The 15,812-nt window shown below is 33.6% G+C and overlaps 1 protein-coding gene across 12 annotated transcripts in view; it reads left to right on the top strand.

Moving 5' to 3' along the window:
* LOC128206893 (oxidation resistance protein 1-like) overlaps positions 1-15,812 on the top strand; it is a 98,414-nt gene that overhangs the window by 6,406 nt on the left and 76,196 nt on the right. For 7 of the 12 annotated variants that reach the window (XM_052909618.1, XM_052909615.1, XM_052909616.1 and 4 more), the window contains exon 1: positions 5,053-5,199. The exons of 2 other annotated variants lie outside the window; for them this stretch is intronic. In XM_052909618.1, the coding sequence (XP_052765578.1) occupies positions 5,117-5,199 (83 nt within the window). In that variant the 5' untranslated portion in view covers positions 5,053-5,116. Of the gene's footprint in view, positions 1-5,052; positions 5,200-10,102; positions 10,232-15,812 lie in introns of those variants that run through there. 3 more of the 12 variants (XM_052909623.1, XM_052909613.1, XM_052909620.1) reach the window with 2 other exon arrangements.

Here is a 15,812-nt window from a genome sequence, read left to right as displayed (position 1 = left end):
TTCTAAAAAATAAAGGGTTCGGACATTTATTTATATTTTAAAGTTCAGTCAAAACAGCCATCCAGTGGCCAATAATTTACCATGTTATTTAGTTATATTGACTTATTAATATTGTATGATTTTAATTGTAATCAATTCAAATGGATTTCATGGGCAACAACAACTAAAATTGGGAAAATCAGATATATTTGTAATCATATATATTTGTTTATCTTAGGGTTGAAAAAACCCTCTATGGTCGAGGGGTTTTGCCAGGAAGGGTCCGGTGGCCCTAAAGACAGGAATTTTTTCTTTTGCCCTACTTAGGTGCTTTGTAATATCAACAGATTAGGGATACAGAAATATAATATAAAAATATAATGTACTCTCAAACTTTGAAGATGTTTTCAAGTCATAATTATTTTATTTTAAAGTTATGCTCCTACATAGTTTGAAAAAGTATTAAACAGCAACTTAACCTTCAGAACCTCCCACACAATCAGAGCACCTCGGCCATTTTCATTGAAAACTACCTCGGGTGTTATTATGCCAATGCATTAGTAAAGGTAGTTTGTAAAATTAATGAAAATAGTATTAATTAAATGTAGTGTTTAAAGCTGCACATTCACAGATATACTGTTTTGACAACTTTTTTTATTTTTTGTCTTCGAAAGAGCAAATTTTTGCATAAATATAATCTGCAAGCCAATGATCAAAGATTGCTGACAAATGATCATATTGCAGATTTTCATATTTTCCGTTTGAAAATTAATGTTTTATAGCTGAAACCGTTCCTAACGGTTTAAGAAAATGCATAATTCATAATTTTTTTAACTTAAATATAAGAATCTGCAATCTTATTTTTTGTCAGCAGTCTTATATAACTGGTTTCCATACCTTTTGCAAAAATTAGCTCGTTAATTCAAGACAAAAAATAAAAAAGTTGTCAAAACGTTCAATCTGTGAGAGTGCAGCTTTAAAGTGATATTTTTATTACTAATTTCAAATTGAAGTGTTTTATTACATAAATAATTCAGATTTCTAATAGAAAAGATTCCCTCTCTTAGGCTTAACATCTGATTAGAAATTATACTGGATGATCTTCTTGCAGTGCAGTTAAATGATAAAAAATCTGGAATTGTAAACTGTCCATATACATCAGAGGTGGTTTTCAATCGAGTATGGCAGAGGTGTTCCGATTGCTTCACACAGTGAAACTTCTTTTTTAGCAAAAATCTGATAAAATATGCTTCCGTAAATTTTGTTCAACTCTTTATTTCACTTACATAAGTACCTATGCTGAAAAGGATATATATGTATTGGTTTTGATTTTGAACCACAATTTGAAACAAAAAATGAAGTTTGAGAACACTATGATTTGGGCCATAAAACACTTATTCACTGCCCATATAATGCTCACCCATAAATCGATAAACATTCAATAATTACAGGAATTTTTGTTCACATGATACCAGTGCTAATGTGCATAATAGTGGCAAGGTTGAATACTCTGTATGAATGAATGACTGTTATAATAGCAAGTTATGCCCCTTGATAGCTTAATTAATACACTCTGCATGTTATGTGGTAATTATTAAAGATAATGACACCAATAAACTTTAATCTCTGTAACCAGTGATAATATATTTATAATGTATATATATTTAAAGTTTATTTACATCTCATCAATGTACATCAAATCATATACAGTTCATATCACTAATAATATACATATCCACGAGTACATTGCCACTCAGATTAGAGTTATAGTAGACTAAAATGTTTTAATGTCACAAATGTTAATATTATAAAACGAATACATAAAACAATCCCTTATCACTAAAACTTAAGAACAATTATTAAAATTGTTTTTGTTACCTAAAAGTATATAAAGGTTTCATAATGTGAATTGTTTTATATTTTCTGATTTATCCAAAGCAGTACTTGAAATGTATTATTTTATATTTATGGATATTTAAAATATATAAAAAAATAAACATATTACTATATTATTGATAAATGTTTAAGATAACCATTTCTCCCACCTCAGATAAGTAGATCCATTAATTTAACCATGCTAGAAATTCTTATCTTGCCCACGGGTAAAGATAAAATGCCCGTATGGAACTTCTTTTAATGGTCACCACATTGTAATTACCTCCCTTGTTGAAGACTTGTCGTCTGTAGCGCATCATGGAAACCTTGTCTGGTGGCAATATTTAGAATGCGAGTTAATTATTTCTTGCTTCAAATGTCACCAGAAAACAGTTTTCACGCACCTTTCAAGAAATAATGCTTCACTCAGAGTCTTAGAACTATTTAAAGACCGACCAAACCATTTACATACTCTGTATCCCTTCGCGAATATCCATGACAACCACGAATTATCGCATATCCGTACGCAATTATTTTCACAAAGCACAAAAGAGTTCCGGCAAAAAAATGCATTTTTACTTAATTTTGTTTAACTGAGGTGGGAGAAAAAGCATCTACCATAGCCGCTCGTGTAAGATAGGTTTATCCCGACCCTCGCGCAGGGTGTTTTGCGGAAACTCAGTAAACCTCGTTTCCGCAAAACACCCTACGCTTGGGTCGGAATGAACCTATCTTACACTCTCGGCCATGGAAGATACTTGAATCCTTGAAACTTTGAACATTGGGGATATGCTACTACTGCCAATTTGCACATATTAGCCAAGGTTGATAACTCTTTCTTTAATAATTGAAAAATTTATGAATTATGCCCCTTGATAGTTTGAAATATCTTAATAACTTGATAACAGTTAATAACAATAAATACACATGATACTTTTAACACTGTTGTCAATGACAGTGTCAATGTTACAAGGCAGGTAACCCTTACTTTTTTAAATTATGCCCCTTGATGGCCTGAAAAAATAATACACTTGGACATTCAAGAAAATATACACATGAAACGTTTTACCTGGCTAGTTACCAGTGGTAATTTGATGATATTTAGCAAGTTGGATAAGTCTTGCAATAATAAGTTTCAATTGATGCTTGTTAATACTTCAGAGGCTTAAAACTCTTGCAAAATCATAAAAACTGTCCATTGAAGTATTAATAGTCATTTGGTCACATTTTAATTTGTACATATTATGTTACCAGTGGGGCAATATTTTACGTGAATTGGCAATGAAATTATATTAATCAATATCTTTAAACAGAGACTTATTGTTTTAACCGAAACTGGCCCGAGTCTAGAAACAATTCAAGTCTGTTTTTACTATAGACATTGTGTTAAATGTTGAACGTTATGTCCTGTTATAAAAACACTTGAACATGAGATAGAATTTTATAAATTTCCATGTTAAAATCATAAATTATGAGTTGATATTGGCAGACATAAAGATACCCCACAAGACAATAATATTATTGTATGTGTTTCAGTGTGTGTATTGTTAAGATATAGATAATATTACTGTTTTAGACTGTGAAAACCATGCTTTTTTCATATGTAAGAAATATGGTGATACATTATGTAAGCAATACTTCTTTAATTGGTATTCTAATGGCACATCATGTCTTAACTAATGCCTGATATATTCTTCTGAGATCAAACCATTCCGAAACATTTCAACTTAAATTAACCTAAATAATTCTGTTTGAACGTTAATAGTTAAAGGGAAGTAACTATGTTTAAAACATTAAATATGCTTGCATTGATGTATTTCGGTGACAAAACACTCATGTTTTTATTTTGTATGCTATGTATTTTGGGGCAGTGGCATAAAAATTGAATTACCACTTTAAGTCAATTGATTCATAATTTCCCAAATAGGAAGGCCCTGGCCTCATTCCCACGGTGGTCCATTGAATAACTGTGACAAAACCCCCCAAATATTTCTAGTATTAAAGTTAAAAGTTAACGCTAAAAATGATTCATTCAGCACATAAATGAGGAAGTACTGGATTTTACTATGTTTGATGAAATTTGAGCATGTAATAAAAGGTGTACATCAAATAAATGGCTTGTGTTTAAACTTCCTGCAAAGGGGGTACATATCTTTAAATATAGGGATTGGCCCTCTTTAACATGTGCTCTTAAAGCTACTTGTTCACAGATTAGAAAAAGGAGAACAATTGACAGCAAATAGTTTTCAAAGGAAATCTTTTGTTATTCAGTTAAAATAACTTGACTGACTTATAATAAATGAATTCCATACCACTTGATTTTTTATTATTTTACTGTCAAAGCAATGACACCTACAGTATTGTTATTTATAGATACAGCCTGTTGACACATTGTTTTATATGTGACCTGGTGCATGTGTAATTGTCTTTACCATTTTCCAAAAATGCCTCACAAAACAGCAATCGGAACAACTCAGCAACTTTTCATTGAAAACAACATCAGATGTATGCCAGTGCATTAGTATTAGTAGTTCTTAAAATTGATAATAATAATTCTGATTGATTTATTGTAGTGTTTCAATGTGTAATTTGTATTACTAAGAACAAACTGATTCACATTGAAGTGTATAAATAATTATATTTCCTAGAGAAAGTTCCTAAGACTTAACTGTTAAATTGAAATTACTATATGAACTATTTGCAGCATTGCTGTTAAAATAATGTAAAGAATTCTGACATTGTTAAACATCCGTATACATCTGAGGTTGTTTTCGATGGAAAATGGCGGAGGTGTTCTGACTGGCTAAAAGGTTTCAATTCATACACTAAAGTAAGGCTTATATAAAACAATGAATGGTTCAGAAACATTTAAATTTATGGGTCAACAGTAGAATTAATATGGAAAGAAAACATTCTGTTGCAACAAAATGCAAGCCTTCCCTCCATTTTACAAGGTCACGTGACCTGATGATGATCTTAACGTTTTGATATGGCACAGAAAGATAATTGTCAAGTTGAATGGTTTGTTCCAGAAAAGGCAAATTAGTGTTTTTTTGTTTTGTTTTGAATCCAACCAAAAATAGAATATGGTTACCAGAAATGACATTTTGATATTTTACCATTTTTTCTGATTTGTGATCATGCAGCTTTAACTGTTTTGGTTGGAAACAAGCCTCATTGAATTGTATTTTCGTTAAAACTCTACTCACACCTGGGTCTTTAATTTGATGATTGTGTGGTATTGCATATTTAGACTTTAAAAATGTTAGATACTTATGACTTGAGTGTGTTTGACATCCATAACCGTCACAAGAAAACTGGAATCAAGGCAGTGCTGCAAAACCTGTGGGTACATTTTCTTTGTAATGAAAACTTAAATTTCTTCATCTGATTGGTTAAGTCATATTTTAAATTAAATGAATGTTATAATGTTTAACTTTTTTATAGAAAAACTCGTATTACCTAGTATTATTATTTTGCTTTTCGACAGGAGTAAAAGTAAACTGTATGGCCATTCTATTGATAAGTTTGTTTAAATTGATTTTATTTTGCATTTTTACATATGGCAGCATTAAATGCATTAGGAAGTGAAGTCACAAAATTGCTACCTGTTTGACATTATTAGCTCATTTTATCCAGTGATTATTGGCCCCTTATTGGCCTCATTTCTTTTAACACTTTTTGGAACAGCTGTGTTTTGAACATGTTTCAGCTGTGTGTAGGATTATAATGACCATAGCTCAAACATGTTTTGACGGGGCAATGCATAACTTAAGCAATATCTTTATGAATATTTTTCCTTATCAATTTAACTGCAAGAAAATCACTGACTATTTAGGCAATACAGCCTCCAAGTTTGTTTACTGTACACTTCTCAAGAAGTTGACAGAAAACTCATCCAAGGGAGATAAATTGCATCCTGATATTGTGTAAAAATCATTACCAGCAGTTGTATGTGACATCAGAAAGTCATAGAAATAAGTGGGGAAGAGGGTTTAGTTATTGGAAACCTTGGCTGGTATTGATCAACTGTGCTGATTGTTTATTAGGATTCCCCAGCATTGCATTGACAGCTCCATATACAAAACACATAAAACTGCATCCTTAGGCTGTGTGAGTATATTTACTTGGATTTTTTTTTTAATATCAGATATAGTTCCTTGGGATGCTGTCATTTTGCATATTGCAAAACATTATTGTTGCAATTCAGTAATGACGAAATTTGCATATTTATATATAAGCTGCATGGCAGTTACTTTTCAGATGTTACATTTTGTAAGCATTTTGTGATTTCACAGAGAGGCAGTGATGATAATGAGAACTAAAGGTGTTACATGAAACTGCATTGGATGTTGTTTATGCAGTGAAAACCCATTGTTGGATTGTTTCTAAGGTAAAGATTTAGCTAAATACATCGATAATTGCTGTTTACATCATCATGGCTTGTACAACTCCTTGAAGGCCAATAATGTACTGATGAGTCCATCTTTCATTGAAAAAACAAATTGAAAATAAAGCCATAGGTTGATTATTGAAACATTTGTTTTGCGAAATGTTTTGCGTTTTGGATACTCTTTAGTAAACACTCTTCATGTGTAAAAATGATTAAACATCTACCTAATCAAAATTATTATGTTTTGTTTATTTCACCGATATATGTTTACATTGAATCACATTGCATGTTATGATAAATCAACAAATTCTTTATAAACATAAATATCACTGTCATTTGTTGTACATCATAGCCATCATATGCATAATAATGAGAAGGAATATTTTATAACTTCATGTAAATGCTTAATCCTTGAGTATTGCAAACAGTTTGGCAGACTTTAGGATTCACATTCAGAATATGCATTCTTCCAAGTGGTAATATTGTTCAGAGAAAGTCAATGTTTGCTTCATATTCCTCTCCAGTCTCCTTTATAGACAGTTTCATGGTGAACTCAGTCTCCCCTGCTATTATCGTGTGTGTACCATGTACCTCATCAGGCCAGCCACCAGGAGGAGGTTGTTTGATGAGTATACCCACCTGTTCACACTGGTCCTCCTTAAGGAAGCAGTATCTAGGTTTAGGCCTGGGAGACCGCCACAGTGATATACCCAATATCACCTGTTGTCTCTCTTGTTCTGAGAAGGTGTTGTAGAATACCATTGAGAACTCTTGCTGGTGTTGCAGGAGCTGGCCCCGCTCTATCAGCTTGTTAAACACACCATTACACCAGGTCTCGCCACAATTATTGTACTTTAACTGTTCTGGATGCTTTCCTTCTATAAACTTTGGATTAGATCTAAACCCATATGTGAATCGTGCCCTCCTCTGAATGATGTTTCTGGGCTTCAGTCCCATCATTACAGCCCCTTTCATAACTGCCTGTCTCCCATTTTCTACTATCACAGTTGTCAGTTGAGGAAACTCTTGCTGTATCCTTTCTCTCACATAAGGTGACTCTGAGTAACCGCCTACAAGCAGCAGACTGGTGATGTTGTCTCGAGGACAAGCACACAGAATCTGTTTCAGGTTGTCAATGATAACATCCACAGAGCTGTCAAAGAAACCTTTCACAACAGAGTTGTTCAGAGTAAGACGACGACCTGTTTTACGGTACTGCACAAGATCTTTATATCTTGAACTTTTGATCATTTCTTCAATGGTTTCACCATTTTCATTTTCCACCAATGTAACAAAGTCATAATCTAGTTGTAAAACTACTTTATCTGTACTGTGTGAAAATGCACATTTCTTTCGTTCAATTGAAGAAAGCAATTCCTGGTAAGTATGTGCTAATTCACTTCTGAATTCATCAAGTGCTGGAGCCCCAAACAATCTCACAAGAAACTGTTCAAACTCATGATTCACTCTGGAGCCACCAGCATAGTCTCCTGTTGCTCTGTACAATTCACAAAGTGTTCTACTTTCAAGGATTTCATGGACACAAATATCAATGGTCCCTCCCCCAAGGTCAGCTAAAATGTACTTGTGTCCAACTGGAAACTTCTCTGTTGACTTGTCCTCTCTCAGTTTTAGTGGCTTATCAATGGCAAACAAAGCACCAGCCTCTGGCTCTAGAACCAGCCGGACATTTTCCAGTTCTGCATTTTTGGCAGCTTCTCGCATGAACTGTCGAGCAGAATCTGTCCATATTGCAGGTATTGACAACATCCACAGAATTTGCTTTGAAGAAAATCCATCAATGGTTTCATCACTTTTTACTTGGCCAACATGTTCCATTACTCGTTGTTTGAAATACTGTAAGACAATTCTGTAAACATCCATAGCTTTTATTTCCTTCCCAGTTTGATCTTGTAGAGTTGTTTCTCTTGTAAGTTTGTCACTTTCATACAGTTTCATCTTGAAGTGGTGGAACAAGTAATATGACTGATGCTCCTCTGGTTCTAACTCTGTGTACTTTTCAACAGCCTGTTTACCAAAGGCATTGAAAGTCCTATCTGGGTTGAGGAGCACACTTGTTGGTTCCCTCTCCTCCCCCATGGCTGTGTAGATGGAGGTGGGATCACTGGTGAACATGAAGGCATAGCCACTGTATGTGGTCCCAAAGTCTATCCCAACAATCACTGCAGCCCCCTGATTGGTGGGCTCTGACAGAAACAGATTCCTTAATTGCTTAAATAACTTTCCTGCCATTTAAGAAAGTCCACAGAATACGATGGATGCTCTATTTAATATTTGAAGATAGGTATTTGATTGAAGCATTTTTTTTATCCCTACGTAAATATATTAGTCTCCTGGTTGATCTCTGAGAGAGATTGAAATGCTCCTCAATTGTTGATCTAACTTTCCTTCCATTTAAAAAAGTTGAATAATGCAATAATTATAATAAATTGGTTTAAGGAATATTTTTGTTGAAGACTTTTAAATAATGAGTCCTTCAGTCTGTGCTTGTTTGTCTAACTGAATATGCAAATAAAAGATCATCGATTTTCAGTAATTGTCTCTTGCGTTTTTGAGGTTTAAAATATACAGTGAATAATTGTTTGAATAATTTACTTCCTGATTGTTAAACCTTTACATTGATAGGAAGATTTACACTGTTCCAATGACAAGTCATCGCGTTTAGGTGTGGATAAATTAAACTTAACGTTTATATGTACAAACAACTGATGATAACATTTCAAATTCAATATTTCATGATTTCCCCTTCAATTTCATTACCTTGTGATTTCATCTACACGATTCTACGATTTCAACTTTGTGATTTCTCAATTTCATTTTCATCAATGCTTGATTTTAGGATTTCAACTTAACGATTTCATGAATTCACAATTTCATCATTTTAATTCCATAATTTTACAAGTTCACGAATACATGGTTTTGACCTTTAATACAAATTCACAACCATTAAAACTTAAGTAGTGAAGTCACAAAATTGCTGCCTGTTTGACATTATAAGCTCGACCCAGTGATTATTGGCCCTATATTATAGCCTCATCTCTTTTCCATGATCCTGGTGAAGCTGCGATGTATTCAATTGGCATCATCTCTCAGGTTTTTAAGAGTGTTGTTCTTTAATGTTTATATCCTGGCGAATGTTGTCTGACTTTTGGTTTATAATTTAATTATGTTTAAAATATTGAATTCATCAACGCTCTTTTATTCCTTGCCGTTTTGAAATAACACTTTTGGTACAGCTGTGTTTTTGAACATGTTTTAGCTGCTTGTGGGTATATTATGACCATAGCTAAAACAAGCTTTGATTGGTAATTACATACATGTTGCATAACAGTAAAGAAATATCCATATGAAGATTTATCCTTACCAATTTAACTGCAAGAAATTGCCGATTATTTAGGCAATGCAGCATCCTAATATATGGCATGTTAGTCAACTGTACGCTTGTCAAGAATATGATAGAAATCTTATCCAAGGAAGATAACTTAAATCTTAGACAGTGTAAAAATCATTACCAGCAGTTGTATGTGACATCAGAAAGTCATAGAAATGAGTGGGGAAGAGGGTTTAGTTATTGGAAAACTTGGCTGGTATTGATCAACTGTGCTGACTGTTTATTAGGATCCCCCACCATTGCATCAACCTCTCCATATACAAAACACATCATACAACTGCATCCTAGCTCTGTATGTATATATTTACTTGGATTTTTTTTATATCGGATATAGTTTCCGGGGATGCTATCATTTTGCGTATCGCATAACATTATTGTTGCAATTCAGTTATGATGAATATGTGCTTGTTAATGTATAAGCTGCATTGCTGCTAAATGCAGATGTTACATGTTTGGAAGCAATTTGTGATTTCATAGAGACGCAGTGGTGATAATGAGAACTAAAAGTGTTATATGAAACTGCATTGGATGTTGTTTATGCAGTGAAAACCCATTGTTGGATTGTTTCTAAGGTAAAGATTTAGCTAAATACATCGATAAATTCTGTTTATCAACAAAGTTGACCAAAACCAATTTAATTCTGACACCATACTCTTCCTAAACCTGAATAAGGCGACGCTTTCTTAACTTTATTTCCATGTTACACATTAAATTTCTTAAACGAAGAAAAACAACTTAGCTGTCCATTTCATTATATTTATTTTTGTTCATTTACATTTTAAAGGTTTGGAATGTTTGGCGAGACTCCCCTTTCACATATATAAATATCTGGGCCAAATTGACCACAGCACAAATTAGTTAGGCCCAAATGGCCATAGCGCAAAAAACTTATTTTTGACCCAAAATGAATTTTGAAAAAAATAGTCCGAAAAGGTGCTGCCGAGCGCCAATGTGAAGCGAAGATAATTTGAGCTGAACTCCCCAAAGAACAAATTTGGGGCGGCAGCACAAGGGGAGCCCCGCCTTCTTGATACGAGATGGTAGCTTTCAATATGATCAGCATTATTCTACCAAGCAGCAGTTCGTATATGACTGTTATATTTCAGGCAAAGTGAGTTTAGCTAAGCGTGTTTTTGATACAAATTGCCAAATTCTGGTTGAATAACTCGTTGCCATCGTTAAATGGACACCATCTTGCAATTATTGAATCTTTTTTTTTCGTTTTGGATACTCTTTAGTGAACACTCTTCATGGTTAAAAATGATTAAACATCTACATTGTCAAAATAATAATGTTTTGTTTATTTCAACGATACATGTCTACATTGATTCACAGGCGTCTGAATCATTGTTCGTCACTAAAATGTTGATTAAAACCATTTTTGGGTACATAAAATGAGATAAACAACACATCTGAAGATATTAAGGGGCTTTGATATACAAAAAAGAAACCAGGCGTGTAAGTCTCAAACTTACCGGATTTCACGGCAGAGTCCAGTTTTAATCAAATTACTCAACCAACATATAAACAATCCATTTTTAAATAGGTGACAGAAAAGGGGAGTCAATTACCTTTAAAATGGTATGCAATATGTTGGTATAACTATATTGTCTTTAGACAAACAAGCATAATTCAATGTCCCATTCTCGTCTTTTTCTTTAGTCCGAAACTGTACAGCAAATTCCAATCTTCAATGTGTTCCCATGTAAACAGCACTGTACACAAAAATATTAAATGGTTTTAAACAACATTTTAGTGACAAACAATGATTTAGACACCTGTGCATTGAATCACATTGCATGTTACGATAAATCAACAAATTCTTTATAAACGTAAATATCACTGTCATTTGTTGTACATCACAGTCATCATATGCATATAATGAGAAGGAATATTTTATAAAAACAAGTAAACGCTTAATCCTTGAGAATTGCAAACAGTTTGATAGTCTTTGGCATTCACATTCAGCTTATGCATTCTTCCAACTGGTTATATTGTTCACAGAAAGTCAATGTTTGTTTCATATTCCTCACAAGTCTCCTTTATAAACAGTTTCATGGTGAACTCAGTCTCCCCTGCTATCAACTTCTGTGTACCATGTACCTCATTAGGCCAGCCTCCAGGAGGAGGTTGCATGCTGATCCTACCCACTCTCTTACACTGGTCCTCTTTCAGGAAGCAGTATCTAGGATTAGGCCAGGGTGACCGCCACAGTGATACATGCCATATCATCTGTTTGTTCTGTGATGATTTGAAGACATAATGGGCTTCCATTGAGAATTCTTGCTGGTATTGCAGGACCTGACCCCGCTCTATTAGCTTCTCAAACACCCCTGTACACATGGTCACACCAGCAAAATTCGCCTTAAACTGTTCTGGATGTTCTCCTTCTTTAAACCCTGGATTAGAACTAAAACCATATGTGAATCGTGCCCTCCTTTGGATGATGTTTCTGGGCTTCAGTCCCATCATTAAAGCCCCTTTCATCACTGCCAGTCTCCCATCTGCTAACACCATAGTGGTGAGTTGTGAAAATTCTTGCTGTATCCTTTCTCTCACATAAGGTGATTCAGAGTAACCACCAACAAGCAGCAGACTGGTAATGTTGTCTTGGGAACAGGCAGACAGAATCTCTTTCAGCTTGTCAATGATGACATCCACAGAGCTGTCAAAGAACTCCTTCACAACTAAATTGTTCAAAATAAGACGACGACTTGCCTTTTTGTATTGCACAAGATCTTTATACCTTGACTCTGATATCATTTCTTGAATCGATTCTCCATTTTCTTTTGCCACTAATGTAACATAATCGTAATCCAGCAAAAAAATAAGTTTTTTTGTGCTTTGTGAAAATGTTGACTTTTTTGTTTCAACTGAATTGATAAATTCTTGGTAAGCATATGCAAATTCACTTCTGAATTGATCAAGTGCTGGAGCCCCAAACAATCTTATAAAGAACTGTTCAAACTCATGATTCACTCTGGAGCCACCAGCATAGTCTCCTGTTGCTCTGTACAGTTCACATAGTGTTCTACTTTCAAGGATCTCATGGACACATATGTCAATGGTCCCTCCCCCAAGGTCAGCTAAAATGTACTTGTGTCCAACTGGAAACTTCTCTTTCGACTTGTCCTCTCTCAGTTTTAGTGGCTTATCAATGGCAAACAAAGCACCAGCCTCTGGTTCTAAGACGAGCCGGACACTTTCCAGTTTTGCATGTTTGGCAGCTTCTCGCATGAACTGCCTGGCGGAATCTGTCCATATGGCAGGTATTGATAACATCCACTGAACTTCCTTTGAAGAAAATCCTTGAATGGTTTCATCACTTTTTACTTGGCCAACATGTGACATAACTCGTTGTTTGAAATACTGTAAGACAATTCTGTAAACATCCATAGCTTTAATTTCCTTTCCAGTTTGATCTTGGAGGGTTGTTTCTCTTGTAAGTTTCTTACATTCATATAGTTTCATCTTGAAGTGGTGGAAAACGTAGTATGACTGATGTTCGTCTGGTTCTAACTCTGTGTACTTCTCAAGTGCCTGTTTACCAAAGGCATTGAAAGTCTTATCTGGGTTGAGGAGCACACAGGTTGGTTCCCTCTCCTCCCCCATGGCTGTGTAGATGGAGGTTGGATCATTTGTGAACATGAAGGCATAGCCACTATATGTAGTCCCAAAGTCTAACCCAATAATCACTACAGCCCCCTGATTGGTGGGCTTTGATAGAAACATACTCCCTAATTGATTAAATAACTTTCCTGCCATTTTAATAAAGTCCACAATAAGTCTGCAATAATGCTCACGATATATTTAAGGAAAGGTATTCGATTGATAAATAAATATAATAGATTTTAACTCTGCTTTCACTCTCGAAGTATAAAATAAAGTTTATTTTTTGCACAAAATGAATGTTCAAATAATGTTCTTCCTATTTGTTTAAGATAAATGATAACGTGCCTTCTCTGATGCCTCACAAGGCTTTATTAGACATGACCTATAAATGTAAAATAAAAATAAATGATTGTAAATCCTTAATAATTCAAAGCGAAGTGGTCTCAATTACTCCTTTGGCAAACACTTTTCTTGGCTTCAAATGTACAAACATGAAAGTAAAAACTAACCTTTATTACACATGCACATTTTATGCATACAATTATGTGCATAATTAGCTTGAATTTGTGCCATGTAGTCTTGATTTGAGATGACTTCAAATGTTTATTAAATAAAAATATAGTTAATTATTGAAATATCTTAATTGATTGAAGGTTTGACTCTGTGCTAAATGTTGATTAAATTTAATGAAGAATTTAGTTATGATCAAACTAGTATCATATACACACAGTCAGTCATTATCATCAAGCTTTTACCAGTTTTAAAATTTAAACCTCAAATACACATATGAATATATTTTGTTTTAGTTTTCATTACAAGATCATGAAAAGTCTGTGCTATATAATTCAAGTTAAAGAGTAGATGACTTAAGATAAGTGAATATTTAGAAAATAAATCAGGAGTCTTTTTATACTGTTTCTGAAACAATCTTAACCTAAAATCAGATGGATTTTGCCAACCTGGGATATATCAATTTTAAATTAATAATAGATAGTAATTTATTAAGTATTCAAGGAAATTACATTATACTGTTGGTACAGCTTGGATATCATAGTTATGTCTGTTACCATGCAATTGCACAATGTTTTCATCTGTAACATTAGGCAGATAATTACTTTCAAGTGATGCCCCTTGATAGCTTTAAAAATCAAATTCTTTGCCTGTATTAAAATGATTAATGTTCAAGATATCCATATTGTTGAAATTTTGAACATATGCCAGGTACTATTGACAAACTGCACTTGTTAGCAAAGGTTGATAACTCTGACTATAATATTGACAAAATTATGCCCCTTGATACATGTAGCTTAAAATATCTTTGCCAAACGTTGATAACCGTAAATAACATTATATACACATGCAACTTTGAACTCTGTTTCCAGAGACAATGTGATCATATTTAACAAGGCAGGTAACTCTTACTACATTTTATTTCAAATTTTCTCATTGATTGTTTAAAAAATAATTTATTTGGACATAACTTGATAACCATTCAAAGGAATATTCACATGAAACTTTTTACACCAGTGGTAATCTGATCATATGCAGCAGGTTTGATAACTCTTTCAATAATAATTTTCAATTGATGCCTGTTAAGACTTATTGAGGCTCCAAAAATAAAAAAAACCCCATCTAATTGTCCTTAGATGTATCAATACTTATTTAGTCATATTTTACTTAGTAGTCATATTATTATGACCCAGAAGGGCGCCGACTATATTTGATATTACTTTAGAAATATTCCAACTTAGGGACTAGTTCATAAATTGCAGAACAATGCTTTCAATAGTTTCCTCGTTGCATGATAAAATATGAAGTTTAGTTTGTTTTATAAATCTTTACACTTTAATTGATAAGGAAACCTTAAATTATAATAGCCCTGCTTATCATTTTGAAAATTTTGATTTTAAATACCAACTCAATCATAACAACTCGGCCATCTCCGAGATAGATACAGGCCGAGGTGTTCTGATTGATATCAAATAGATGAAGGTTACACGGCACTATTAAAATATCCTTTATGTTTTTAAATCTCCTACGCAGTAATCTCCCTTGGTGACAGCAAAAATGCCGAGTTTTAAAAAATTAACCTTGAGCTTAATTGTTTGTTTTGAAAATGTCATTCGAAAGAATAACCTCCAGATAATTCCCCTTTGATGTATAGTATTTTTATCCCGTTCTGTATACTCATATGAGTGAAATGTGTTACAAAAACTTATACAAAATGTAAAGCAAGGAATTCACATAACATGCCGGTACAAATAAAAGGTGAATTTCATGCTATTGAAATTTATGTATTACACCATTGACTCTAGTTCATCCGAAGAAATGTATGTATATTTTTGTTATAATTTAGTTTTAACCGGAGGATAAGCTTGGGGAAAAAACCCCAGAATATCTATAATGCCGGGCTTAAACTATTGTAACAATAGTATTAACTATAATGTCCTTAGAGCACCCAACACCCAACATAAAACAAAATATTATCATTGAAATAATAACCATTTTTGGTTATCTGCATGCATGTTTTTCTTCTAATTT

The sequence above is a fragment of the Mya arenaria genome, chromosome 10, assembly GCF_026914265.1.
Source record: "Mya arenaria isolate MELC-2E11 chromosome 10, ASM2691426v1".
NCBI classification, from domain to species: domain Eukaryota; kingdom Metazoa; phylum Mollusca; class Bivalvia; order Myida; family Myidae; genus Mya; species Mya arenaria.
Note: the sequence above shows the minus strand (reverse complement) of the source record. Positions and strands in the feature narration are given on the sequence as shown.